Source organism: Trachypithecus francoisi, unplaced genomic scaffold (genome assembly GCF_009764315.1).
Source record: "Trachypithecus francoisi isolate TF-2019V2 unplaced genomic scaffold, Tfra_2.0 Lachesis_group20, whole genome shotgun sequence".
In the NCBI taxonomy this organism is placed as follows: domain Eukaryota; kingdom Metazoa; phylum Chordata; class Mammalia; order Primates; family Cercopithecidae; genus Trachypithecus; species Trachypithecus francoisi.
Genome location: NW_022681466.1, coordinates 42976630 through 43003597, shown reverse-complemented (window position 1 = coordinate 43003597; position 26968 = coordinate 42976630). Strand labels below are relative to the sequence as shown.

General features: G+C 53.5%; 3 protein-coding genes across 10 annotated transcripts in view; all 3 read right to left on the bottom strand.

The window, feature by feature from the left end:
- Positions 1-1905: 1905 nt before the first annotated feature.
- Positions 1906-3638, bottom strand: LOC117067429 (somatotropin). 7 transcript variants are annotated; one of them, XM_033183992.1, is made up of 5 exons: positions 3472-3638; positions 3051-3120; positions 2721-2840; positions 2458-2628; positions 1906-2211 (listed from the first exon to the last, which is right to left on the bottom strand). In XM_033183992.1, exons 1-5 carry the CDS (start codon positions 3621-3623, stop codon positions 2014-2016), a joined length of 711 nt encoding a protein of 236 aa, XP_033039883.1. In that variant the 5' UTR covers positions 3624-3638; the 3' UTR covers positions 1906-2013. The 7 variants fall into 7 exon arrangements, with proteins under 7 accessions (XP_033039883.1, XP_033039884.1, XP_033039888.1 ...); XM_033183993.1 differs by having other exon boundaries at positions 2464-2628; XM_033183997.1 differs by having other exon boundaries at positions 2464-2628; positions 3051-3211; positions 3472-3633.
- A 9708-nt stretch (positions 3639-13346) lies between these two features.
- CD79B (CD79b molecule) lies at positions 13347-16959 on the bottom strand. 2 transcript variants are annotated; one of them, XM_033183991.1, is made up of 6 exons: positions 16801-16959; positions 15943-15993; positions 14695-15009; positions 14389-14507; positions 14043-14084; positions 13347-13933 (listed from the first exon to the last, which is right to left on the bottom strand). In XM_033183991.1, exons 1-6 carry the CDS (start codon positions 16865-16867, stop codon positions 13835-13837), a joined length of 693 nt encoding a protein of 230 aa, XP_033039882.1. In that variant the 5' UTR covers positions 16868-16959; the 3' UTR covers positions 13347-13834. The 2 variants fall into 2 exon arrangements, with proteins under 2 accessions (XP_033039882.1, XP_033039881.1); XM_033183990.1 differs by having other exon boundaries at positions 15943-15996; positions 16801-16958.
- Positions 16960-23124: 6165 nt separating this feature from the next.
- The window catches only part of SCN4A (sodium voltage-gated channel alpha subunit 4), a 51414-nt gene continuing 47570 nt past the window's right edge, over positions 23125-26968 (bottom strand). Inside the window, exon 25 of the mRNA XM_033183989.1 lies at positions 23125-26604. Within this exon, the coding sequence (XP_033039880.1) occupies positions 25382-26604 (1223 nt within the window). The 3' untranslated portion in view covers positions 23125-25381. The remainder of the gene's footprint in view (positions 26605-26968) is intronic.

Here is a 26968-nt window from a genome sequence, read left to right as displayed (position 1 = left end):
TGCGGCGCACACTTCCTACCTGCAGCTCTGTTCTTTCTTCCTTGAGATCAGAGGCTGGTTATCGTACTGGGACATACTCTACCTCCTTTTGGCTTCTAACGTCCTTTCTCTGAGTTTGGTACCGAGTCAATTACTCAGCTCATTGGATTAAGGTCTTCAGGGAATATTATGTGGGCATTCCCAAGGGCTCTCCTAGGGGAGGTGAGGAAGATGATCAATACTTCTGCGTGGCAGGTGCTTGGCACTCTACTGAGCCATAGGGATGTGAGTGAGGATACTGAGGCTCAAAGAGATCAGGTGGCTTGCCTGGAGCTCTCCCAGTTCCTAAGTGATGCCTATCCAAGGCCCTCAGGCTTTCCTTCCATGCGAAGGTCTTTAGAAACCTTATCTGGTAAGGATGGTGGCACTACTAGGCATGGATAGAACTTGCCTCAGTGCAAAGCTAGCAGGACAGGGGTCAAGTCCCTGCACAGAGGATGTTCAATGAAGATGGGGGGAATTGAACACAAGGAATTCAGCTGCAGAATGAGGTGTCCATAGGCATTAAGGAAAGTGGTAGAAAACAACCACCCAGCGTAGCTCGGTTTAGTGAACTGAGGCACATCATGCTGCATATTTGTATTGCATGTTTCAGTATACATCGTGTTTCACTTCCTGTATCTCATTGGACCCTTAAGCTTGCCACATGATATGGCCGGGGGGTTCAGGCACGGAGAAAGGGGCTCGGAAGGCTTGGGGAGGAGAGGGGCAGGCACTGTTGTGTGTTGATGGGGTATTGTTTGCACTGGTTGATGATCTCTGAACAACCAAGAAGTACATAACGATCTACCTAACCGGATGTGCTAATCATCCCCACTTTGGGGATGATTCTCCAGGGAGACAATCCATTGATAGAGAAGTGAAAAGCATCAAGATGTGTCTAGTAGTTGTAGGAAGTCTGGGGTGCTTTCCTGATGGGGTGCCCTCAGCTGGAAATAGCCTCTCTCCTTCCTTTGACCTGTCCTGTGGCTATTGGTAGACATTTTGTTCCTCTTACCAGACCGTGAGCTCTTTGAGGCTGGATTTCTGCCTTTCGTCCATTCATTCATTCACTCATTCTTCTATTCATGCGTTCACTGATTCCACAAGTTGTTGTTGCCTATAACATGTTCTAGAGATTGTACCAGGAAGATGAGCATAACTATGTAAACAAAAAACATGATCGTTTCTCTTCTAGAGCTAACAATCTACTGGTTGCAGAGATAATAGCAAAAAAGTAAATATAATATGGCAAAAATAGAAATTTCAAATGGAGAACAGTCCCATGAGGAAAATAGTTAAGATATGGAGGGAGAGAATAAGCCAGAAGGTGAGGGGATGAGGCAGCTGGCACAGCCCCAGGCCCAGGAATTCAACAAGCATCTACTGAGTGGACCCAGTGCATGAGAGGACAGTGCCAAGCAAAGAAGTCAAATGTCCACTCGGCTGGGCATGGCCAGGTCGCCCATGCTGTGTTGGACGTCCTCCTGCTGGTATAATTATTTTAAAATAACAGGACAAGGAAGGGCATCATCGCTCATGCCTGTGATCCCAGCAATTTGGGAGGCCGAGGTGGGTGGATCACCTGAGGTCAGGAATTGGAGACCAGCCTGGCCAACATGGTGAAACTCTGTCTCTTCCCAAAATACAAAAATTAGCTGAGCCTGGTCGTGCATGCCTGGAATTCCAACAACTCGGGAGACTGAGGCAGGAGAATTGCCTGAACCCAGGAGGCGGAGGTTGCAGTGAGCCAAGATGGTGCCGCTGCACTCCAGCCTGGTTCCCAATAGACCCCGCAGGCCCTACAGGTCATCTTCCCAACCTGCCCCTTGCTCCATATCACCACCCTCCTCCCCATAACATTATAGAAGGACACCTAGTCAGACAAAATGATACAACTTAATTTTATTAGGACAAGGCTGGTGGGCACTGGAGTGGCACCTTCCATGGCCAGGAGAGGCACTGGGGAGGGGTCACAGGATGCCACCCAGGCACCTAGAAGCCACAGCTGCCCTCCACAGAGCGGCACTGCACCATGCGCAGGAATGTCTCAACCTTGTCCATGTCCTTCCTGAAGCAGTGGAGCAGCCCGTAGTTCTTGAGCAGTGCATCATCGTTGTGTGAGTTTGTGTCAAACTTGCTGTAGGTCTGCTTGAAGATCTGCCCAGTCCGGGGGCTGCCGTCTTCCAGCCTCTGCAAAGTGAAGGAAGAGAAGGAGAGGCTGAGCGCTTGGTCACTGTTCCCTCCCTCTCTCATTCATTCATTTTCCTCCCTCCCCTTCAGGGTATAGAGAAAGGCCTGGAGGATTCACCAGGGGAAATGAAGACTAAGGTGAGTTCTCTTGGGTCAGGGCCTGACTGCTAAAAAGAGGGCAGCAGTGTTTCTCTCCCCCAGCCCTCGAAGCCAGTGGGGTTCCAGGATGGGGACCCCTGGCAGCACCCTCACCCCCATCAGCGTTTGGATGCCTTCCTCTAGGTTCTTTAGGAGGTCATAGACGTCGCTGTCTGAGGTGCCATACACCAGGCTGTTGGCAAACACACTCCTGAGGAACTGCACGGGCTCCAGCCACGACTGGATGAGCAGCACGGAGATGCGGAGCAGCTCTAGGTTCTGCAGGGGAAGGACAGGCAGTGGCTGTGCTGCCCGGGGCTCTGACCACAGGCCTCCCCCATCCCTGCCTTGGGGAGAAGGCATCCACTCACGGATTTCTGCTGCGTTTCCTCCCTGTTGGAGGGTGTGGGAATAGACTCTGAGAAGCAGAGGGAGGTCTGGGGGTTCTGCAGGAATGAATACTTCTGTTCCTTTGGGATATAGGCTTCTTCCTAGGAGAAGGACCACCCACCAAGATCTACGCTGGAGACCAGCTCCCATTGTTACTTTTCTGGGAACCTCACTCAGCATATGCTCATCTGCCTGCATTTTCGCTTCAGAAAACAACCCTGAGCTCCTTAGTCTCCTCCCATGACTTCCCAGCAGGGGAAAGTCACCCCTTCCTGCCACCCGTGACGTGCACCCATTCCCCAAGAGCTTACAAACTCCTGGTAGGTGTCAAAGGCCAGCTGGTGCAGGCGATGGGCGTGGAGCATAGCGTTGTCAAAAAGCCTGGATAAGGGAATGGTTGGGAAGGCACTGCCCTCTTGAAGCCAAGGCAGGCAGAGCAGGGCAAAAGCCAGGAGCAGGGATGTCCGGGAGCCTGGGGAGAAACCGGAGGGCAACAGACGGAGCCGGAGAGCAAGAGGCCAGCGCTCTCCCTGCCCCAGGAGCTGTTTGTTTTCCTCTCTCCATCCCTCCAGGGACCAGGAACATTCTGAGATTGGCCAAATATCTGGGCTTAGATGGCGATACTCACATTCAGAAGCCCCAAACCTGAGGGTTAGTGCCCCCATCCCATCTACAGGGCGCCGCCTCTTCCTTCGGGACACATCGTGCGGAATGGATTTTAGGGGCGCTTACCTGCAGCCATTGCAGCTAGGAGAGCTGTCCACAGGACCCTGAGTGGTTCGGGGAGTTGGGCCTTGGGATCCTGGAGCTGGTCTCTTGTGGGCCCTTTTTATACCCTGGCCCCTTATCTCTCGCTGCTTGACCCCACCTGTTTCTCTGTACATTTATGCATGGGGCCACTGACGTGCCTGTGCTAATGGCTAATTTAGAAGCTCCTCCCACACATGCTGGGATCATGCCCCCTGGCTTGTCATCTTTCCCTTCCCACCGTCACCAGCATTGTGAGGGTTGTGCACAGAGTGTCAGCCAGAGATACCACCCAACTTGTCCTCTCTTTAAGGAGCAGGTGGGTGCCCTCTGGCAGCATGCCATGGTGGCCAACCTGAACACGGGGAAGGATGTCAGGATAGCCAGTCCTTGAGACCCCTACCGACCCCATCCCACTCTCTATCCTATCCCTTTCCTCCTCCCCACGTTTTCCCTCCACCCAGCAGAGAGAATGTGTGTGTTGGGAAAAGGGGCCAAGCACAGCCAATAGATTGTGGGGGTTCTGGGCACGATTCAGTCCTGAATTCCACTTTTGCTGACTCCTCCTGGGCCCGCCTGAGGCAGCTGGATGCAGTGCTAACACTGACCACTAGAGGGAACCAACCCCCCACTTTGCTCTCCCCTTTCCCTGAGCCTTGAGGGGGCGTGGTGGGGGGGCGGGCTCCCCCAGGTCTCTGGGGACAAAAAACCCAGACTCAGGGTATTGCCCCAGCTCCTTGGACCTGCAGCAGAGATACAAACCAAGAAACAGAAATCCCGGGGACAGACACGGACCACAAGCGCTTCCTCCCCTAGCCCTGAAACCATCAGAGAATCTCAAAGTTAGAAGAGCTCTTGAAGGTTTGAGTGTCTTCCCCAGCTTTGGAACTCAGAACATATCACGCCGAAAGGTGCCATATCAGGCTGGAGGCGGTGGCTCAGGCCTGTAATCCCAGCACTTTGGGAGGCCGAGGCGGGTGTATCACGAGGTCAGGAGTTCAAGACCATCCTGGCTAATATGGTGGAACCCCGTCTCTACTAAAAATACAAAAAAATTAGCTGGATGTGGTGGCAGGCACCTGTAGTCCCAGTTACTCAGGAGGCTGAGGCAGAAGAATGGCCTGAACCCAGGAGGTGGAGCTTGCAGTGAGCTGAGATCGGCCACTGCACTCCAGCCTGGGCAACAGAGCAGAACTCCATCTCAGAAAAAAAGAAAAATTTTTTTTTCTCTAGAGCAGGTAGTATGATGCTACTCAGTTATTTAGTTATTTTAGCTTCTTCCATGTTCCTCCAATGTCAACTGAGGCAGGGAGCACCCCATGACAGGGCCCTTTTGCTAGTGCTGGGGACTTAGATGTGGACTTTAGGCCATGGGAGAAGTCTCATGGCCTAAGGCTGGAGAAGTCTCCAGCCTCCCTTAGGAATGAGGATAGCAGGGGCCTGAACTGGGGACTAATCCAGAACTCTGTAGATGGACACGGGGGTGGCGAGGCTCCCAGAACAGGTTACAGCCAGGAACACGTGGGACCAGCCAGGGTAGGGGAGTGTCTCCTCTCACCTCTCCACTTCTGTTGACCTCAGAGTTATGGTGACTCAGAGGACTCTAGGGACCCCTGGGGAAACACCTTTACAAAGTGTTACCATGGCAACCATGGACCAGAGGGAAGAACTGAGGCCCACAGGTGTGGGTAGAAGTCAGTGATCCTTTTCTCTAGTCTAGATCTTCCGAGGGCCTTGAGCAATGGAGACCACGTCCATCATTCATTGCTAGTAAAAATCAACTTTGAATTAGACTTGGGATTTTCCTGACAGTACTGGGAAGTGGCCCACTGTTGGGGCATCACTTGGGGCCAGATCCCTGGCTCCTGCAGGCTGAGAGACTACCCAACAAGAGCCTCCGCATGGCCAGTGGGGAGAGACTGGGCTTCGCATCTCTGGTTTCAGCCTCAAAAGGCTCAGGATAGGCTGGGCGTGGTGGCTCACGCCTGTAATCCCAACAGTTTGGGAGGCCGAGACAGGTGGATCACCTGAGGTCAGGAGTTTGAGACCAGCGTGGTCAACATGGTGAAACCCCGTCTTTACTGAAAATAGAAAAATTAGCCAGGCCTGGTGGCATGCCCCTGTAATTCTAGCTACTGGGGAGGCTGAGGCACAAGAATTGCTTGAACCCAGGAGGCAGAGGTTGCTGTGAGCCGAGATTGCGCCACTGCACTCCAGCCTGGGCGACAGAGTGAGACTCTGTGTCGAAAAAAAATCTCAGGATAAATCTCAGAATCATCTTGGTTCTTTTAAAGAACTTCCCTTTATAATCTAGGATTAATGAATTTCTCTGTGTGTTTGGAAGCCCTTCCTATGTCCAACCTTGACTAACTCTAGGGTTCTGTGTGCCTGCTGTGGAAAGTCGCAGATCTGCTGTTGATCCTAAAGTGGTGTTTTTCAGGCTTTGGGATCTCCTGTTAGGTTCAAGACTGTGGGGTTGAGGACAATCACATTTTTGGAAGCCATACTCACCGGGTCTTAGGGATCGCCTCCGAGGGACTGGTGGGTGCTCCTTCCACTCCCACTTTGGTGATTTGCGGCGCACACTTCCCACCTGCAGCTCTGTTCTTTCTTCCTTGAGATCAGAGGCTGGTTATCGTACTGGGACATACTCTACCTCCTTTTGGCTTCTAACGTCCTTTCTCTGAGTTTGGTACCGAGTCAATTACTCAGCTCATTGGATTAAGGTCTTCAGGGAATATTATGTGGGCATTCCCAAGGGCTCTCCTAGGGGAGGTGAGGAAGATGATCAATACTTTTGCGTGGCAGGTGCTTGGCACTCTACTGAGCCATAGGGATGTGAGTGAGGTTACTGAGGCTCAAAGAGATCAGGTGGCTTGCCTGGAGCTCTCCCAGTTCCTAAATGATGCCTATCCAAGGCCCCCGGGCTTTCCTTCCATGCGAAGCTCTTTTTTTCTTTTTTCTTTTTTCTTTTTTTTTGAGGTGGAGTCTCACTTTGTCGCGCGATCTCGGCTCACTGCAAGCTCCGCCTCCCAAGTTCACGGGTTTCTCCTGCCTCAGCCTCCTGAGTAGCTGGGACTGCAGGCACCCGCCACCGTGCCTGGTTAATTTTTTGTGTTTTTAGTAAAGATAGGCTTTCACCGTGTTGGCCAGGATGGTCTCGATCTCCTGACCTTGTGATCCACCTGTCTTGGCCTCCCAAAGTGCTGGGATTACAGGCGTGAGCCACCGCACCCGGCCTCATGCCGAGCTCTTCAGAAACCTCATCTAGTAAAGGTGGTGGCACTACTAGGCATGGACAGAACTTGCCTCAGTGCAAAGCTAGCAGGACAGGGGTCAAGTCCCTGCACAGAGGATGTTCAATGAAGATGAGGGGAGTTGAACACGAGGAACTTCAGTTGCGGAATAAGGTGTCCATAGGCATTAAGGAAAGTGGTGGAAAACAACCACCCAGCGTAGCTCGGTTTAGTGAACCGAGGCACATCATGCTGCATATTTGTATTGCACGTTTCAGTGTACATCGTGTTTCACTTCCTGTATCTCGTTGGACCCTTAAGCTTGCCACATGATATGGCCGGGGGGTTCAGGCACAGAGGAGGGCGTTCAGGTACGGAGAAAGGGCCTCGGAAGGCTTGGGGAGGAGAGGGGCAGGCACTGTTGTGTGTTGATGGGGTATTGTTTGCACTGGTTGATGATCTCTGAACAACCAAGAAGTACATAACGATCTACCTAACCGGATGTGCTAAGTAATTTCACTTTGGGGATGATTCTCCAGGGAGACAATCCATTGATAGAGAAGTGAAAAGCATCAAGATGTGTCTAGTAGTTGTAGGAAGTCTGGGGTGCTTTCCTGATGGGGTGCCCTCAGCTGGAAATAGCCTCTCTCCTTCCTTTGACCTGTCCTGTGGCTATTTGCAGACATTTTGTTCCTCTTACCAGACCGTGAGCTCTTTGAGGCTGGATTTCGATTTCTTCTTTCTTTGTTTTTTTTTTTTTTTTTTTTGAGACGAGTCTTGCTCTGTCACCCAGACTGGAGTGCAATGGCACGATCTTGGCTCACTGCCAGCTCTGCCCCCATGGGTTCATGTCATTCTCCCACCTCAGCCTCTGGAGTAGCTGGGACTACAGGCGCCCTCCACTGTGTCCAGCTAATTTTTTGTATTTTTAGTAGAGATGGGGTTTCATTGTGTTAGCCAGGATGGTCTCGATCTCTTGATCTCGTGATCCGCCCGCCTCGGCCTCCCAAAGTGCTGGGATTATAGGTGTGAGTTACCAGGCCCGGCCTGAGGTTGGATTTCTGCCTTTCGTCCATTCATTCATTCACTCATTCTATTCATGCATTTACCGATTCCACAAGTAGTTGTTGCCTATAACATGTGTCAGAGATTGTACCAGGCAGATGGGCATATCTAGATAAACAAAAGACATGATTCTTTCTCTTCTGGTGCTAACAATCTACATGGGGCAGAGATAATATTTTACCATTATGTAATGTATATATATAAAGGTAAAAAATACATTATGTAATATATATATAAAATTGTAATATGCATATATATTTTTTGAAGGAATTTTACTCTTGTTGCCCAGGCTGGATGGAGTGCAATGGCACAATCTCGGTTCGTTGCAACTTCTACTTCCTGGGTTCAAGTGATTCTCCTGCCTCAGCCTCCCAAGTAGCTGGGATTACAGGCATGCTCCACCATGCCTGACTAGTTCTGTATTTTTAGTAGAGACGGGGTTTCGCCATGTTGGTCAGGCTGGCCTCGACTCCTGACCTCAGGTGATCTACCCGCCTTGGCCTCCGAAAGTGCTGGGATTACAGGCATGAGCCACCGTGCCCGGCCAGGTATATATATATATATGTTGGTAATATAATGGTAAAATAGAAATTTCAAATAGGAAACATTCCCATTAGGTAAATAGGTAAGATATGGAAGGAGAGAACAAGCTGGAAGGTGACAGGACGAGGCAGCTGGCACAGCCCCAGGCCCAGGAATTCAACAAGCATCTACTGAGTGGACCCAGCGCATGAGAGGACAGTGCCAAGCAAAGAAGTCAAATGTCCACCGGGCTGGGCATGGCCAGGTCGCCCATGCTGTGTCTGGACATCCTCTGGCTGGTATAATTATTTTAAAATGACAGGACAGGGAAGGGCACCATGGCTCATGCCTGTAATCCCAGCAATTTGGGAGGCCGAGGTGAGTAGATCACCTGAGGTCAGGAGCTGGAGACCAGCCTGGCCAATACGGTGAAACTCTGTCTCTTCCAAAAGTACAAAAATTAGCTGAGCCTGACAGTGGGCGCCTGTAATCCCAGCTACTTGAGAGGCTGAGGCAGGAAAATTGCTTGAACCCAGGAGGTGGAGGTTACAGTGAGCCAAGATCGTGCCATTGCACTCTAACCTGTGCAGCAAGAATGAAATTCTGTCTCAAAAAAAAACAAAAAACATAATAATAATAATAAAGAAAATAACAAGGACGGGAACTTGATTGTATGACAATACATGCATGAAGAAAGTCAAATGTAAAAGGTGAAAAGCAGAGTGTCCAAGTCCCCAGGAATGTTCTATACGGACTCACAACTTATGTGAACTTCTGTATTCCCCTCCTGCCACGTGGGGAAAGTGGTATTAGGTCTGGAGGTGGAATGCCTTTTTTAAAAAATTGAAAATTATATTAGGATCAGTCTAAGTGTGTTTTAACAAACTACACTCTGATTTAAGTCAGGAGATAATGCTCATTATTTTTGTCCTCCGTAGTCACCTGTTTCCAAGTAAAGGCTTTTGGGTGGAAGAGGTGGGTGTCCCAAGTGGAGAGTTTGTGGTGGTTTGCAGCTGAGTCAATGGCAGGACTGGAAGACGACATATCAGGAGCAGCTTGCAGACCTAAGACACACCCAGGAATGTTGCAGATGTGGGCTCTGAACCCACTTCTTGAGGTGAACCAAAGAGAGCAGACAGGGATCCCAAATACCATGTTCTGAAATGGCTTTTTGTTGTTGTTGTTGTTGTTGTTGTTGAGACAGAGTCTCACTCTGTTGCCTAGTCTGGAATGCAGTGGCATGATCTTGGATCTGGGCTCACTGCAACCTCCCCTTCCTAGGTTCAAGTGATTCTCCTGCTTGAGCCTCCCCAGTAGCTGGGATTACAGGCATGCACTACCACGCCTGGTTGATTTTTGTTTTTTGTTTGTTTGCTTTTTTTTTTTTTGAGACAGAGTTTGTCTCTTGTTGCCCAGGCTGGAGTGCAATGGCGTGATCTCGGCTCACCGCAATATCCGGCAGTTTCAAGAGATTCTCCTGCCTCAGCCTCCCAAGTAGCTAGGATTACAGGCATTTGCCACTATGCCTGGCTAATTCTGTGTTTTTAGTACAGATGGGGTTTCTTTATGTTGGTCAGGCTGGTCTTGAACTCCCAACCTCTGGTGATCTGTCCGCCTCGGCCTCCCAAAATGCTGGGATTACAGGCGTGAGCCACCGCACTGGGCCTAGTTTTTGTATTTTTAGTAGAGATAGGGTTTCACCATGTTGGCTAGGCTAGTCTTGAACTCCTGACATCATGTGATCCACCTGCCTCGGCCTCCCACGGTGCTAGGATTACAGGCGTGAGCCACCGCACCCCGCCCTGAGATGGCTTTAGAGTCCCCTCAGAGAAGCCTCAGCCAGGCCAGACACCTACTAAGGGATGAACACTCACTGTTCTTGTCACCCAAACAGCACCCAAATAGCCACAGCTTTTTGCGTTTTGTTTTGTTTTTCTCTTGCCTCTGATTCTGCTGGAAAAACACCCAAAACCTCGGGTCAGATCACGCCAACCCTAGCAGCACCTGCAGCAAGAGGGCAGGAAGTCAAGCTAGAATGGAGGAGGAACCAGCCTGTGCTTCAACCAGGGTCCCCGGGGAGCTGGCTGGATTCCCCCAGTAGGCAGTGGGGCATGTGCCCACCAGGGGCCTCGGAACTGTGTTCTGGGGAGGGGGCAGGAAGAGGGGGCAGCTGCAGAACTGGGGTCCTGGAGGGATGGCACAGTGGCTTCTCCTTGAGGGTGCTCAGAGGTCTCCTACTAGGATCTGGCAAGAAGGAGTGGGGCCTTTGGGGCCTCGAACCTTGTGAATCACAGGAAAATCAAATCCCCCTTCAATACACAAACATTTGAAGATAGCCAAAGTTGTCCCCGGATTCCCTCCTTTTCCTCCTCCTTTGGTTCAGGGTCTTATTGCTGCAACGCCCTTCAAGAGAGGCGGCCGTGATGTAGTGGGGAGAAGGCTGGACTCGGAGCCAGAAGGTCTATGTGTGATTTTGGCCACTTATGGTAATTTCCCTGGGCCTTGATTTCCTTGTTTGTAAAAATCAGATAGTGCGATCCTCTTGCAGGTACATCAGGCAGAGCGTAAACGAAGATGTAGGTGTTCAATCCAGTTTTCTTGCATTTAAGAGGGGCTCCATATGTATGTGTTGGGCCCAATAAAAGCTTTTGGTTCATGTTCTGTGTTCTGATTGTGGTGGTTGTGATACAAATCTGTACATTTGCTAAAATTCTGTACACCCAAAGGAAACAAACTTGATTTTTTTTTTCTTGAGATGGAGTTTTGCTTTTGTCACCCAGGCTGGAGTGCAATGGCACGATCTCGGCTTACTGCAACCTCTGCCTGCCAAGTTCGAGTGATTCTCCTGCCTCAGCCTCCTAAATAGCTGGGATTACAGAAGCCCACCACCACGCCCGGCTAATTTTTGTGCTTTTAGTAGAGACGGGGTTTCACCATGTTGGCCAGGCTGGTCTCGAACTCCTGACTTCAGGTGAACTCCTGACTTCAGGTGATCTGCCCGCCTCGGCCCCCCAAGTGCTGGGATTACAGGCATGAGCCACTGTGCCTGTAAGCCCTCAATTTTATTGTGATAATTTTTTACAAAACGTCTAGTCCAAATTCTTTCCCTCGGATGGGCTTTAGGATTCCCATTTCGCAGATAAAGCAACCTGAGATGTTTCTTGTCTCCACCATCAGTACCCAGCTATGTTTCCATTGCCTATGTCAGTTCTGGGGGTGCACAAGACAGACATGATATCCCCCAGAGTGTAAGCCCTTAAAACAGAAAAACAGACCAGGGAGGGCTCCTACATTATAACCAATGAAGTCAAGCCCTTTGGGGGTGTCTGGTGGAGGGGCCAAGGTCTATGCTCAAATGATTCTCTGTTAACAAGAACTTCGGGCCGGGTGCGGTGGCTCACGCCTGTAATCCCAGCACTTTGGGTGGCCGAGGCGGGTGGATCACTTGAGGTCAGGAGTTTTAGACCAGCCTGGCCAACATGGTGAAATCTCGTCTCTACTAAAAATATAAAAATTAGCCGAGCATGGTGGTGCACACCTGTAATCCCAGCTGCTTGGGAGGCTGAGGCAAGAGAATTGCTTGAACTCAGGAGATGGAGGTTGCAGTGAGCTGAGATGGCGCCACTGCACTCCAGCCTAGGCAACAGAGTGAGACTCCGTCTACAAATAAATAAATAAGTCAGCAATAAATAAATAAATACATAAAACAAGAACTTTAAAGTCTAAGGGAAACTGAGTTGTTCAAAGGTGTTAAAAAGTCTTTAGGTAAAGCCAAGGCCTCCCCCACCCAGGGCAGCCTCAAGCAGGTGGAGACCCTGCTTAGGGGAGAAGTGAAGCCTCCTCCCACCATCTACCCGGCTGCCTCGGTCCCTGGTGGAGGTAGGAGGACGGAATTAGTGCCACTATGCAAAGCAGCAGGAAAGGAAGGGCTCCGGCTCAATAGAGGCTGATGCCAAAACAACCTGGTCCCCTCCAGCAGCCCAGAGACTAGGAAAACGCAGGGGCCGCCTGGCTTGGCCCAGCCTGGTGCAGGGTGGTGGAGAGATTTACCTGAAACCGCAGGTGTGGGGCCTTACCCACCTGCCCCTCCTGGAATTCCAGAGGGAATTTGGTGAAAATAGGCACTTTTCTCACTAGTTCCCATGTGCTGGTCTTGATTCCCCAGTTAAACTGGCAGCTGCCACAGCATAGGGGCTCCCCTTGCCGGAATTCAGAGCAGGAATAGCAGAGAGGCCTCGAAGGATTCCCTCCAGGGTCAACAGGAAGTGGAGCACAGCCTGACTTGGGAGGGAGGCTTTGCACACTCAGGTTGATTGCACTTGGCCTCCCAACTGGGAGCTGTTCCCAGTACCTCCCACAGCTGGTGGGCTGGAGGGCCCTAGGGACCATTGTTGAGGACCCTGGGGCCATAGCAGACCTCCGATGCTGTGAAAGTCTGAAGGGGTCTCCTGGCAAAGAGCCCCAAAGCTCCACCATACAAAGCTCCACTCTTCAGGATCTCACCCTTGATGGCTTTGCATCAAGCTTTCCTAGGCGTCCTGGGAGGTGGGGGTGGGGTTGTTGTAGAGGCAGGGAAACCTCTACCCTCAGGGAGCTTCCAGTTTGACTGGAGAACCAAGGCCAGTGTGAGTAGTACAAGGCAGTAGCTAAGTCGCTGCTTCCAGGCTGGTCTGAATAGGGCTTGGACGGGGACCCGGGTGCTTTGGGAGGGATTCCTGTAGATGGAGGCAGAGCGGGACTCAATTGCTGCTTTTTGGCTGAATGGAGTGCGGGATGAGGGCGTCCCTGCTGAGGGGAAGGACAGGCCCAGTCACTGGCCAGCTGCTCTGGGTCCAGCTAGGGCCTGGCATGCAGCCCTGTTCCAGGGGGAAGAAAGGGGGGATGTGACCACAGGCTCCAACTGGGTCTTCAGAGAGAAGGGGTAGCAGTCACCTTTCCCACACCCTCGAGGGCTCACAGGTGCCACATTCAAACAACAGAAGTACCCACATAGATGTTCCTATCCACCCCAAACCCATAAGATGCCATGAGCCTGCGTGTGGTTTCTCAGGACACACTGTTTATTCCACGGGGAAAGGCACTGGAGGCCAGGGCCTCCCTGGGGTGGGAGCGGTTGCGGGAGAGGAATGATGTTCCCGTGGTTCTTCTGGGGCCCTGCTGGGTCCACGGCCCTTCCCAAGCTCTGCTGGGAGGCCCTTGCCTCCGAGTCCATTTGCGGGTTCTGGACCAGTCTCTGCCTCCCCAATCCCGTGCGTGGGGATGGATCCCCTCACAGCACCCCCAGAAGGCCGGGTCCCATCCATCCCCAGAGAACTCCCTCCAAGTTGCTGCCCTGTTGTCCTTCTACTCCAGGCCCTTTGGCAAGAGCTGGGGACCAGGGGCTGGAGATGAGTGGCAGCTCTGGTGGGCCAGCTTCAGAGGCCGGCTGGGGGTCCAGGAAAGGGGTTGGGCCATGAGCCAGGCAGCTCCGAAGCAGTCACTGAGGCCGAGGAGCCTGCACCCAGGCCGTGGGGAGGTCCTGGCTCTCACTCCTGACCTGGGTGCTCACCCACAGACCACTTCACTTCCCCTGTCCGCAGCGTCACTATGTCTTCGTAGGTGGCCGTCTGGTCAATGTCCAGGCCCTGGAGACATTAAGTGGATCTCAGGCCGGGGCCACACCCCAACCACATCAGCAGATAGTGGCCACTGACCCCGAGGACTCAGAGCTGCTGGGCCTGCCCCGCTCCTTACCTCGTAGGTGTGATCTTCCTCCGTGCCGGCCTTGCTGTCATCCTGGGGGCAGAGAGGGATGGAGATCAGAGTGTTAGTTTCCCCCAGCCCTATCCCCTGCTGGGCCAGGCTGGGGAGGGCCAGGGAGAAGGGTAAGGGGTCAGGAGTGAGGTGCATTCTGCAAGAACAGCTGAATGAACGAAGGAAGGAAGGAATGATTGAATAGGTGAGCCAGTGGGCCTGCTCTGGGGACAGACTGGGCCAAGAAGGCCACAACGAGAGCTGGGGAGATGGAGACCCTGCATATGCCTGGCCTATGCAGTGGCCTCCTCTGTGGTCCCCCAAGGCTTCCCCCGTCCCCGATCACCTTGTCCAGCAGCAGGAAGATGGGCACGATGATGAAGAGGATGATCAGCAGTGTCTGGATCATGATGATGCCATCCTTCAGCGTGTTCCTCTGCTTCAGCTGTGCCAAGGTGCTGAACCCTGCAGGGACCAGGGGTGGGGTTGTGAGCCTGGGCCACAGTCCACCTTTTAGGCCTGCAAGGGCAGCTCCTTCAGGTCCCAGCAGCTCTCCTGAGAGCTCTAGGGCTACGGCCATCTCCACAAGAGGCAGGCCGGGCTAGGGTGGGGGCGGACAGCTACAGGAGCGTCCCAGCCACCCGGCACACACCCATGACTCGCAGCTCCGTGCCACAGCCCAGGTAGACCTCCGAAGTCTTGCTGCACTCCTGCTGACAGAAGTAGATGCCATTGTCCTCAAACCGGATGTCTTGGATGGTGAGGGTGCTGACAGAGCTGTTTTGGGTCTGATGCATGTGGCCCTGTTCCAGGTTCACCTGTTGGGGCTTCTTGTCCATCTCCCGCTTCCGGAGCCAGCTCACGATGCTGAAGGTGCTGTTGGTCACGTAGCAGTGCATTTTCACCGTGAAGCCCCGTTTCCTGGCTATGAAACGTGGGCTCTGCCAGATCCGAGAACAAGCACTACCTGTGGGTGCCAAGGCCAGGCTCAGCATTCCACTTGGCATCTTCCTGACTGCCAGCTCCAGCAGCAGGTCCCTGCCCTGGCTGGCACAGACTCCCTGGGCTTAGTCCTTGCTTCTCAGGGTGTGGGACAGGCAGGAGGCCGAGGTTGGAGTTAGGAAGCAGAGCCACGTGAGAAGCCATGGCCAAGCTGTCAGACTCCAGCCCTTCCCGACTGCCCCACCTCCCCTTCGATTTTCCTTTAGAAGAGCTCTGGGACCTTGCCATTCCTTCCCATGCCCATTACAACAGCCTGACCCAGGCCACACCCCCAGGACCTGGAGGCCCACAGGCCTGGCCCCTCCCTTCACTGTGCTGCCCTGCACTGGCCTGAAATCCTCAGTCTCCCCCGTTCCTCTGGGGATAAAGGCCAAATTCCTAGCCTGTCAACTGAGACCTTCCTCAGTCAACCCCCTCGCTGCCTGACTTCCCTCCATCATCCTCCTGTTCCCTCCTGCAGGGACTGGGACCACTTCTTGTTCCAGAACCCTCTTTCCAGCTTCTATTGCCTTGTTCTTAGCGAGCACTCCCTGGGAATCCCTGAGCCCCTCACATAGTGACCCTGCCCTGGAGGGCTCACCCGAGGCTCAGCCAGATCCCCAGCTAGACAGGCCCTGGGCCTGAGTCCTAGAGGAACCTTCAGGCTTCTCTGTTGTGACTCAGAGTTTAGCCCAGCCCTTCATTGGCCAAGGCTGGAGAGCATGTGTCTGATGAAGGTGACAGTGGGCTGGGGGTGGCGCTCAGAGGAGATCCTAAGGAGACCTGGGGATGGGAATCCTGGATGGGGAGATCAGGCAAGTGTGGGAAGCAGACCCGCCCCCAGGACGGGGACCATAGTTGGACACGGGACATAGTCGGACACAACTTGCCCTCAGAAGCGGCAGGTGAGGCTACTGACCTTTGGGATTCGGGTACAGGTCCTCTGATTTGGTTGCTGGCACTGGCTCAGCTGCTGGGTGGGAGGAAGTGGGCGGGGCCAGGTCAGGGCCTCCTCTGGCCTGGGCTGCCCCACCCCTGCACGCCCTCTATGTTCCCGGAGCTACTTCCTCCTTCCATGACAGCAGCTTCAAGACCCCTCGGTCCTTCCTGCCCCCTGTACTTGGGAGACAGGCATGGGGTGGGGGTACTGGAAGCCCCACCCCCAGCCCCCTTTCTGCCTTTGACCCTCAGGGTGGCTTTGAGCAGGCATCTGAATGAGACAAGAGGGACAGGGAAATCTCAGCATTTTGAGAGGCCGAGACAGGAGGATCGCTTGAGGCTAGGAGTTTGAGACCAGCCTGGGCAACATAGGGACACCCTGTCTCTATTTTTTTTTTTTTTAAAGAGAGACAGGAAGAAAGTCACAGCCCGGAGGCACTTTCATCTCCCAGAGGAGGGGACCACATTTGGATCTCGCATCTTCCAGGGTTCCGTTGGGACAGCCTCTCCCCTCCAGATCCCCAGGCAGTGTCCTCAGCCTCTCTTCCTCCTGAGCCTAGTGCTTCCACCGTCCTGGCTGCTAACTCTGGTTTGCTTCTCATGCCCAGCTCAGCCTGACGCCCTCCAGGCAGGAGAGGGACTGGGGCCACAGACTCCTGAGCCCATCACCACGTGCAGCTGACACCCACAGACCCAGGCTCCAGGGCCATGAGAGGGAGACAGGCGGTAAAAGGAGAGAGACAGAGGAGGAGGGTGGAGCAAGCAGGAGGCTGAACCGCAGGGCCCAGACAGCTGGAGAGGAGACCAAACCCCGCAGGCCTCGTCCTGGGTGTTGTACCTGAGAGCAGCAGCAGCAACGCCACCAGCCAGTGGCTGGACACAGGAGACAACGCCAGCCCGGCCATGGTCACCGCTCCGTCCCTGACCCCAAACCCGTGACAACGTCTGAGGCTCCTTGGAGGAAAACGTGTAACTGCACCGGCTGTAGCCTGTCCCCTCCCCACCTCTTCCTCACCAGGCCCCTTCCTGCCATGCAAATTGGGACCCGGGGGAGGCACCAACTCTCCGGGGACCCTGGGGGAGGGCGGGCTTTTGTCAGCTGCGCCGCTAAGGTTTGGCGGTCGCAGAGCTTGGACAGCACAGCTGGGGTCCTCTGCGGATGCCTCTGGGGGCCTCAGTCTTCTGGGGGCAGCCTGTGCTCCCCTCTGTCTGTGCTTGCCCCAGCGGTGGTCATTCCCTGGGCCAGCCAGTCTCCCCTCTACTGTCCGCCAGCTCCCCAAAGGGCTGAGCCCGGCGAGTTTTTATTCCCGGGCCATGAGTGAAATAGGCACCTGTCCTGTGAATGAACCTGAACTTAGCTCCTCTGCCCTGATCTATCCCTCACCCAGCGGAAAGAGGAGCACTGAGGAAGGACAGGGCAGCCACAGACTCAGGTCAGGCACTTGGAGGGGCCCAGAGCAGAGCCTCTTGGCTGGAGTGCAGGCAGCCATGTTGGAAGTTGACCCTGTGGAGGATGGGAGCCACAGAGGTTCTGCAGCAAGAGCAGGCCAAGCGTGTCAGCCACTGGGAGAAGATTCAGTCCAGGCCTTGGCGAGAGGCCTCCCTTCCTCATGCTGCGAAAGAGTCTGGAGGGGCTGCCGAAGAGGGTGGATGTAGGTGGAGACAGCTTTGCGAAAATCCACCACACAGCCATTGGGGGCTTTTTCAGGGAGTTCTTAAATGTGGGACTCTGAGTTCGTTGAATTGTTGTCACAGGTCCAGGGGGTCTTGGGCAGGGAACGGGAACTGGTGTTGGGGAGGCCTCAGGTCCTCCAGCTGTATCCTCCCTGTCCGCAGGGTGCTAGATGGAGCCACAGTACTCAGGAACTGAAAGAAGTTCGCCTTTGGGTCCCTGCCCCTGGGTCCAATGCAGCCCCTTCAGAGATGCCCTTGTGCAGGGCACAACCTGCACAACTGGACACAGCATGCTTGCAGACCTCAGCCCTGCAGCTGAGCCCTCTTTGAGTTTCATGTTTCCTGGCAGCTTCTTTTTTGTCTCTCATCCTCGACCCCCAGGAGAGGAAGAGATGCTAAATTGTCAGTGCCCTCTGTCCACATCTCACTCTCCTCATGACCCTCCATTTTGCAGTTTGTGCTGGGGCAAGTCTGGATTTAGGGAGAAGCAGACCCACCTCCCATGCCGTGGTTGGAAGGCAGAGGGTCTGGGTGATCCCTCCTTAGATCTTGGCCTAGGCCTCAGACCTGACAAGGTGGGGGCCACTCTCAAAGGGTGCAGGCCAGGACCTGAGCCACGGAAATCAGGGGCAGGAGGGTTAAGGTTTCATCCGAGGAACAGCCCGTTCCGGGCAGTCCCAGATGTTCTTGCTTGTTTCCAGATGTTCCAAATGAAAAAACATTTCTCTGAAAAGGTGTCAGATGTTCAGTTCATGGAATAAACAGCTCAGAAATATAAACATCACCTGAGGTCAGCTTGGGGACCATGGGTCGCCGTGCCAGTGAGGGTGGTTGGAGAGGGACTGACCCGGGGGGAGTGAGGCAAAATCTGGGAGTCTCTTGGTTTACGAAATACTCTTCCCCAGCCCCTGATGACAGAGTCCTTCGTTAACTTTGGGGCTAGTGTCTCCCCAAAGTCAGGGGTATAACTGGGAAAGGCTTGGGGCACATGTGTTTGTGGGGTGTGTGTGTGTGCATGCTTACACAAGTGTGTTGCCTGGGCCCTGTGGTGTGGGGCCTACTCGGGAACTGGTCCTAGGGCCCAGGGGACTGTAGCGGGCACAGAGGTTGGTGGGGGGCAGTTGGCATCCATCCTCAGGTGACAGGTGCACTAAAATCTCAGAAATCACCACTAAAGAACTTATCCAGGTAACCAAAAAAACTCCCTGTACCCCAAAAACTACTGAAACAAAAAATTTTAAAAAACGAGTGAGAAGAAGCTCCGACTCCGGGGAGGGAGGACTCACACACATCCCGTGGACAGGGATGCAGATGTGGCCTTTGGGCTTCATTCCCATTCATGCCGGGCAGGGATCTGTTTTCAGGAGGGGCGGAGGCAGCGGGGGCCCCACCGCCTGCAGGGTTAGTTGTCACATTTTGAGCCGTGCTGTTCCCTCACTGGTGACAACAGTCCTGAGCCGCATCTTGGGCTCATGATACCCTTTTCTTCCCAGAACAGGAGGCCTCGCAAGCCTACCCCCGCCTCTGCCCTCGGCTGCCCCGGGCTTCACATTCTGACATCTGACGACAACTCCCTTTCCAGGAAGACAACATCAAAATAAGGAATGGGGGCCGGGGTCGGGGGAAGGGACAAGGGGCTCAGGGGTTGGGGAAGCAAGAAGGCAGCTTAGGATGCTGGGAGGGGGAAGAATCTCAGAGAAAGAAGAGCTCAGACCCCTGCCTCCTTCTCCAACCCAGGTGTCCTGGGTCTGCTGGGCTGCTGTGACTGGGAAGAGACCTGCTAAGAAGGACGTGGGTTTGAGTCCTGATCCAGCAGTGTGGCAGTCAGGAAACCTCCTCAGGTTACCAGTGGTTCTCAACTAGGAGTGGCTCTGCCTGCCCCCACGGAGGGAGCATCTGCACATGCCTCAGGACAATCGTGCTGGTCTCGATGACTGGTGGGTGCCCAGGGGTGGGAGGGGCATTGGCTGGCAAAGCAGAGGTCCCTGCCCCACATGCCAACAGCACCCATGAGGCAACACCCATTCTTAACCTCTCAGTAGCCAAGGTTCCTCATTTGTGTAAAATAGAAATAAGCCCAATAGTGCATTTTTTTGCTGTTGTTTTCTGGGATTTTTCTGAGACAAGATCTTGCTCTGTTGCCCAGGCTGGAGTGCAGTGGTACAATCTCCATTCACGGCAACCTCCACCTCCTGGGCTCAAGTGATTCACCCACCTCAGCCTCCCGAGTAGCTGGGACTACAGGTCATGCCACCACACCTGGCTAATCTTTGTATTTTTTGTACAGACAGGTTTTACCATGTTGTCCAAGCTGGTCTCGAACTCCTGAGCTCAAGCAATCCACTTGCCTCAGCCTCCCAAAATGCTGGGATTATAGGCATGAGCCACTGCACCCGGCCCTAACAGTACATTCTTCGAAGGGCAGCTGTGCACATTGAAGGCCATCCTGCATCTGAGGTACTTGGTGAATGGGCTGACAGCGTGCCCTGAGGAAGGCGAGGAATGGCACGGATGCCTGGCAAGGCAGGTAGCTGTGCACTGTTGTCCCACGTTGTCTCTGGTTCTCACCCAACATGAGGCCGTTTTTCTTCCACCATTCAAGGCTCAAGGGATATGTGGGCTTGAGCACCCTGCGCTCTGCAAGTCTTCCTGTCCCTGATGCCAGAGAGGGCTCCAGGTGAGGTCTGGAAGAACTTATAGTGAAAAGAATATCTCCAGTTTCATTTCCAATAGAGCTTACTTGGATTTTCTCTCTTTTCTTGGTTAATCTTGCTAATGGTCTATCAATTTTATCTTTCCAAAGAACCAGCTTTTTTTTTTTTTTTTTGAGACGGAGTCTTGCTCTGTTGCCCAGGCTGGAGTGCAGTGGCGTGATCTCAGCTCATTGCAACCTCGGCCTCCTGGGTTCAAGTAATTCTTCTGCCTCAGCCTCCCAAGTAGCTGGGACTACAGGCATGCGCCACTGCACCCAGCTAATTTTTGTATTTTTAGTAGAGACAGGATTTCATCATGTTGGCCAGGATGGTCTTGAACTCCTGACTTCATGATCTGCCTGCCTTGGCCTCTCAAAAGTGCTGGGATTACAGGCGTGAGCCACTGCGCCCGACCCACCTTTTTGTTTTAATTGATCTTTTGTGTTGTTTGTTTCAATTTCATTTGGTTCTGCTCTGATTTTTGTCATTTCTTCTCTTCTGCTGGGTTTGGGTTTAATTTGTTCTTGTTTCTCTGGTACCTTGAGGCATGACCTTATGTTGTCTATTTGTGCCCTTTCAGAATTTTTGATGTAGGCATTTAATGCTATGAACTTTCCTCTCACCACCGCTTTTGCCGTATCACAGAGGTTTTGAGAAGTTGTGTCATTATCATCATGCATTTCAAAGAATTTTAAAATTTCCGTCTTGATTTCATTGGTAATCCCCAAATCATTCAAGAACAGATAAATTTCCATATATTTGTATAATTTTGAGTGGATTTCTAGTTTCATTCCACTGTGGTTGGAGAAGATACTTGACACGATTTTGATTTTCTAAAAGGCACACGCACATGCATGCTTTTAGCGCACAATTCACACAATTGCGAAGATTCGGAACCAACCTGAGTGCCCATCAGCCTGTGAGTGGATAAAGAAAATGTGGTATATATACACCTCTTTATGGAATACGACTTAGCCATAAAAAGGAGCGAAATGACATCTTTTTGCAACAACCTGGATGGAGCTGTAGGCCATTATTCTTTTTTTTTTTTTTTTTTTTTGAGATGGAGTTTCGCTTTGTTGCCCGGGCTGGAGTGCAGTGGCCGGATCTCGGCTCACTGCAAGCTCCACCTCCCGGGTTCACGCCAGTCTCCTGCCTCAGCCTCCCGAGTAGCTGGGACTACAGGCACCCACCACCTCGCCCGGCTAGTTTTTTTTTTTGTATTTTTTAGTAGAGACGGGGTTTCACCGTGTTAGCCAGGATGGTCTCGATCTCCTGACCTCGTGATCCGCCTGTCTCGGCCTCCCAAAGTGCTGGGATCATAGGCTTGAGCCACCGCGCCCGGCCTGTAGGCCATTATTCTAAGTAAAGTAACTCAGGAATGGAAAACCAGATATCGTATGTTCTCACTTGTAAGTGGGAGCTAAGCTATGAGGATGCAAAGGCACAAGAATGATATAATGGACTTTGAGAACTCAGTGGGGAACGTAGAGGGAGGGGTGTGAGATAAAAGACTACATATTGGGTATAGTGTACACTGGTCAGCTGACAGGTGCACTAAAATCTCAGAAATCACCACTAATTATCCAGATAACCAAAAAAACTACCTGTTCCCCCAAAACTATTGACATAAAAAATATAAAAAAAACAAGTGAGGAGAAGCTCCCACTCCAGGGAGGGAAGACGGCACCCTGAGGGCACTTAGACAACCCTGTAGAGACTCTCGACACCTCCCCTCCCCACTGCATGCACAGAGAGCTGCAAGGTGGAAGGTGCCGCAGAGACAATGGAAGGACACAGTCAGGCAGCCTGAGGGCCCCTCCTCATCCCCTACACCAGTGCTATATTACCTCAGGACCCAGGAAGAGAGGGTACAGAAATTCTGGGAAGAATTAAGTGCTTACTTATCTGGAAGAATACAGCCCTGGGAGTCAGAAGTTGTTACAGAAAATAAAATTACAGGCTGGGTGCAGTGGCTTGTGCCTGTAATCCCAGCACCTTGGGAGACCGAGGCAGGAGGATCACTTGAAGCTAGGAGGTTGAGACAAGCCTGGGCAACATAGCAAGATCCCATCTCTGTAAAAAACCATCCAGATGTGGTGGCATGTGCCTGTAGTCCCAGGTTTAGTCAGGAGGCTGAGGTGGGAGGATTGCTTGAGCCCTGGAGTTCAAAACTGCAGTGAGCCATGATTGCACCGCTGCACTCCAGATCGGGTGACAGAGTGAGACCCTATCTCAAAAAAAAAGAAAGAAAGAAAAAGAAAATTACATACCAGATTATATTTCACTCTCTGGGCTAAACGTGCTGCAAAAGAATATTCTTAGTCACAGGTCCATGTGACCCTGGGCTATCTGGGGTCAGAAGTCAGTCCTGGGGTCAGTGCCTCTGGGGAGAGGGAGAGGCTGTGCTGTGTGCCCCACAGGCACCTTGAGGCCTCTCAGAGGGGCAAAGAAGTGAAGGGGCCTCTGGAGAGGAAGAGCTGGGGACACAGAGTTCCAACGTGGATCACCCGGAAGAGAAGGAGTATGGTGCTGCCTGTTGTGGGAGCCAGGTCTTGACCCCTGATCTTATCTGGTCTCTTGGATTCCAGCTAAGGGGCTTTTGTAAGGAGGCAGGAGAGAGCTGGACTGGGCCAGAGCGGGGAGCTGGGGCCTCCTTATCCTGCCTGGCCCCCTGAGAAGCTCCCGTGTCTTCCATGTTTGGCTCCAATCCCTGCCGACCCTTTCTGCTTCTCACTGCTCTCAGCCCCCACCCACATCCACACACTGACACGCAGAAGGGAGAAACCACACACCAGAGGCACCAGGGAGGGTTTATTGTAAGAACTGTACAAAGGAGCCCGCCTGCTGGCCTGGTGTGGGACCTGTTCCCCACTGGACCGGGCAGGAATGGGCGTCTGTGTGTAGGGGAGGGGCCACAGGCAGGGAGAGGCTGGACCCGGCTTATCATACTCTTCCTCTGCAACCTGCACACAGTCCGAGGAGAATATCCAATCAAAGAGATTTCTGAGGCTCCAGGGGCTGTGCCAGCCCAGGGCCCAGGAGGGCAAGGCAGAGGGGCAGGGTGCTGGGCAGGGGAGGCTGTCCCCATTAGACAAAACTTCTGAAGGAAGAGATGGAAGGAGTGGAGGCCTCCTTCCATAGGAGAGACATAGGTGGGAGGCGGGGAGCAGGGCTGAGGCCATGGGTGTGACGACGAGAAACAGGAAGGGAAGGAGAGGAGCTCACTGGGAATGAGAGAGAGGGCTGTTCAGGCAGGACCAGGAGCAGGTGAGAGAGCATGGTGGACAATAAAGACAACTCTGGCCCGTAGACATGGCATGTAGATGTGCACACACACACGTGTGCACACACACAAGCACACATACATGTCTTGTTTTGAAGGTTTTGGTGCTTCCTGAATTTGAATCAAACTTTTCATGAGAAACAAGAAGAAAAAGAAGAGGCACTTAGGCCAACAGAATGCCCTGAGTACACACCTTACCACACGCACTCACATTCAACCACAGGTCCACTCTCCCAGACACGGGAACACTCCCAGGGACAGGCCTGCACAGTACGACACACCAGCCGTACTCCATGGACCTTGAAACACTCCAGGGCACACTGACACACATATATACAAAGATACCCAGACACACGTGCATAATGCAGGCACCAGTACATAGTGGTTCACACACACATGTACAGTCACGCACTTGAACACACACACGGTTATACACACAGGCCTACAAGCATACAAGCAGACACACAGCCACAGGTACATACACAAGTGAATAAATCCAGTGACGCCTGAGCAGGTCTCTCACCCCTCCTCCTCTGGACACAGCCTCTGTTCTCCAGGAGCCAGCAGAGGCCTGGCCCTGCCATGCCCAGAACAGCAGTGCAGAAGAAGTGCTTTTTCAGGCCACAGGACGTTGGAAGGTTGAGCCTGAGCCAGTCGGGCCTTCCCTGCTGCACACCCCAGGGTCAAAATATCTAACCTGAGCTAAACTGTACATTCTTAGGATCACTTTGAGGAGAGAGGTGGGAAAAATGAGGAGAGAGAATGAGACAGGCCTGGGGAGATGAGAAGGGAGATCTCTGAGGCTGGATGAGGCTCCTGGAGCCCTGGTGGTACTCACGGAGGAATGAGGCAGGGAGAGAGGGAAGGGGCGAGAATCTTCTTACTGAGCAGCAGGTCCCCGACCCCAGCTCAGGTCTGGATGCTCAGGCCATGTGCAGCGATCCAGCTGGCAGGACCCAGCCTGACTCACCCGTGCTTCCTAGAAAAGGACAATTCCCAAGTGGCATCCTTCCTTCTATTCTTCCCCTAGGGGCCAGCCAGGGGAGCTATGGACCTGGACGTGGCCTGGGAAAAGGTTTCAGGAGTCACCATCCCAGCCCAAAGCAGCAGGATCCAGTGGCCAATCAGGTTTTGAGGCTTGAGGAGCTATTTCTGAACCAGTCACATTTCCCTTTTCCAGGGAATTCCTGAGCTGGCCTGGTGGGTGAAGCTGCGCCCCAGAGTCAGAGTGGGGGCGGGCTGGCAGTGCCCTGGGGTTAGGTGTCTGCACTCCCTGAGGTTAAGACATCTTTGTCTGGGCTGGGGCTGAGGGGTCTGAGCCACTTCCTGGGGAGAGGCCAGTGACCCTTAAGACTCTGGTGATGGGGCAGCAACTGATCGCTCCACCGCAGGCCAGCTCCTCCCCAAGTGAGGGGCAGAGATTCCAACGCTCTGATCTCCCCCAGGCCAAAAGGTGGGGTGACAGGGCCCAGGAGGAGGTCAGAGCAACTTGAAGTTTAAATCATGGAGGCAAGGGCCTCAGGCCCAGCATGGAGCCCCTGAGTGCAACGCCCATTTCCCATGGTCTAGAGACACAGGCGCTCGGGTCTGGAGATGCAGACGCTCGGGCCTGGGTGTCAGCCCCAGTGTGGCCAAATCCTGTCCCCCATCAGGGAGCCAGACACAGTCCCAGAACCAAAGCCCTCCTCCCTCACTCTGTGTGCAGGCACCACGGGGGAGCTCTGGGGACTGTGCCGAGACTCAGAGGGCCACCTCGATGCTGCCTGCTAGACAAGAGACTCCTTGACCCCTGGGCGCACTATATGCTCTGGGGGAGAGGCGGGAGGCTGGGCAGTGTCTGAGGGGCTGATGGGCATCAGCCCCATGGTGGGTACGGCATCCCCTGCCTCGCCCTTCTCCTCTGGGCTCTGCGAGCTGCTGTTCCCGTTCTCGTGGCCATATATCTTGCTCATGGTGTTGGCAAGCAGCCCCTCCTTCTCAGGGGCATTGTCCCCGCTGCCGTCGTGGCTGTGGCGGTACATGTAGGATGCCTGCTTCACGGAGCGCTGTAGCAGGTGCCGGCGGTAGGCCCTCTGGATCTTGATGGCGCACACCTCCTCGTGCTTCCTCTTGAGGGTGGTGGTGATGGGCTCGTAGGACACCTTGGAGGGGTTGGCTGCCATGAACTTCTCCTCCATGGTCTGCTTGAGGGCGTCCATTTCCCCAGAGTCACCCAGGACCTCTTTAGTCAGGGCAAAGAGGATGTCCAGGCAGTGGATCTTGTCCCCCGGCACCATGGGCAGGTCCAGCGTGATGAGCTTGATCTTGTTGGGCTTGGCGATCCTCAACGGTTCCTGCAGGGTGTCCACGAAGTCCGAGAGGCGGCTGTAGGCAATGAACTGCGTGGCATCCGGGTCGAACTTCTCCCATGTCTCGTAGAACATCTCAAAGTCATCCTCGCCAAGGGGCTCGCTGCTCTCCTCTGTGGCCACGTTGAAGTTCTCCAAGATGATGGCGATGTACATGTTGACCACGATGAGGAAGGAGATGATGATGTAGCTGCAGAAGAAGCAGATGCCGATGGAGGGGTTGCCGCAGTCACCCTTGACACTGGTGCCTGGGTTCTCCAGGTTGGGGTCACAGTCTGGAGGCCCGCTGTTGAGGATGGGGTTGAGGAGCCCGTCCCAGCCAGCCGACGTGGTGATCTCAAACAGGCAGATGATGCTGTTGCCGAAGGTCTCGAAGTTGAACATATCATCGATGCCCGACTCCTTCTTGACATAGGCAAAGTTGGACATGCCAAAGATGGAGTAGATGAACATGACCAGGAAGAGGAGGAGGCCGATGTTGAAAAGGGCAGGCAGCGACATCATGAGGGCGAACAGCAGCGTCCGGATGCCCTTGGCCCCGCGGATCAGTCGCAGGACACGCCCGATCCGCGCCAGGCGGATCACACGGAACAGCGTGGGTGACACGAAGTACTTCTGGATCAGGTCGGAGAGTGCAAGGCCTGCAGGGAGGAGCTAGTGAGGACACTGCCACGGGGCGGGGGGGAACCGGCACAGGGTGTGGGGAGCATGCGGGGCTCAGGGGGCCCATCCTGGTGTACTCTGCTCAAGTCTCAGAATGCAGCCCAGATGACTGACAGGTGAGGCTGGGCTCTCCCATGGGTCTTGGGGCCAGGAGCTGCAGCTTTGTCTTGATGGAACTAGAGGTGGGATACCCTGAAGCAGGGGAGGGTAAGGTCCATTCCCAAGTCTGTTTGCAAATGCCACTGGTGTGTGTGTGTGTGTGTGTGTGTGTGTGTGAAAGAGACAGAGACAGAGAGACAGAGAGAGAGAGGGAGAGAGAACAGCGGTGTGACTCTGGGTATG

Bases quoted from the DNA above. Each gene is read 5' to 3' on its own strand.
- LOC117067429 (XM_033183992.1), bottom strand. From the start codon at position 3,623: ATGTACAGAGAAACAGGTGGGGTCAAGCAGCGAGAGATAAGGGGCCAG. The intron at 2,841-3,050 runs GTAAGCTCTTGG...TCCTTCTCCTAG, and splicing joins TTGACACCTACCAGGAGTTT to GAAGAAGCCTATATCCCAAA. The intron at 2,629-2,720 runs GTGAGTGGATGC...CTTCCCCTGCAG, and splicing joins AGGAAACGCAGCAGAAATCC to AACCTAGAGCTGCTCCGCAT.
- CD79B (XM_033183990.1), bottom strand. From the start codon at position 16,867: ATGGCCGGGCTGGCGTTGTCTCCTGTGTCCAGCCACTGGCTGGTGGCG. The intron at 14,085-14,388 runs GTGATCGGGGAC...CTCTGCCCCCAG, and splicing joins TCTTCCTGCTGCTGGACAAG to GATGACAGCAAGGCCGGCAC. The intron at 13,934-14,042 runs GTAAGGAGCGGG...TAATGTCTCCAG, and splicing joins AGGAAGATCACACCTACGAG to GGCCTGGACATTGACCAGAC.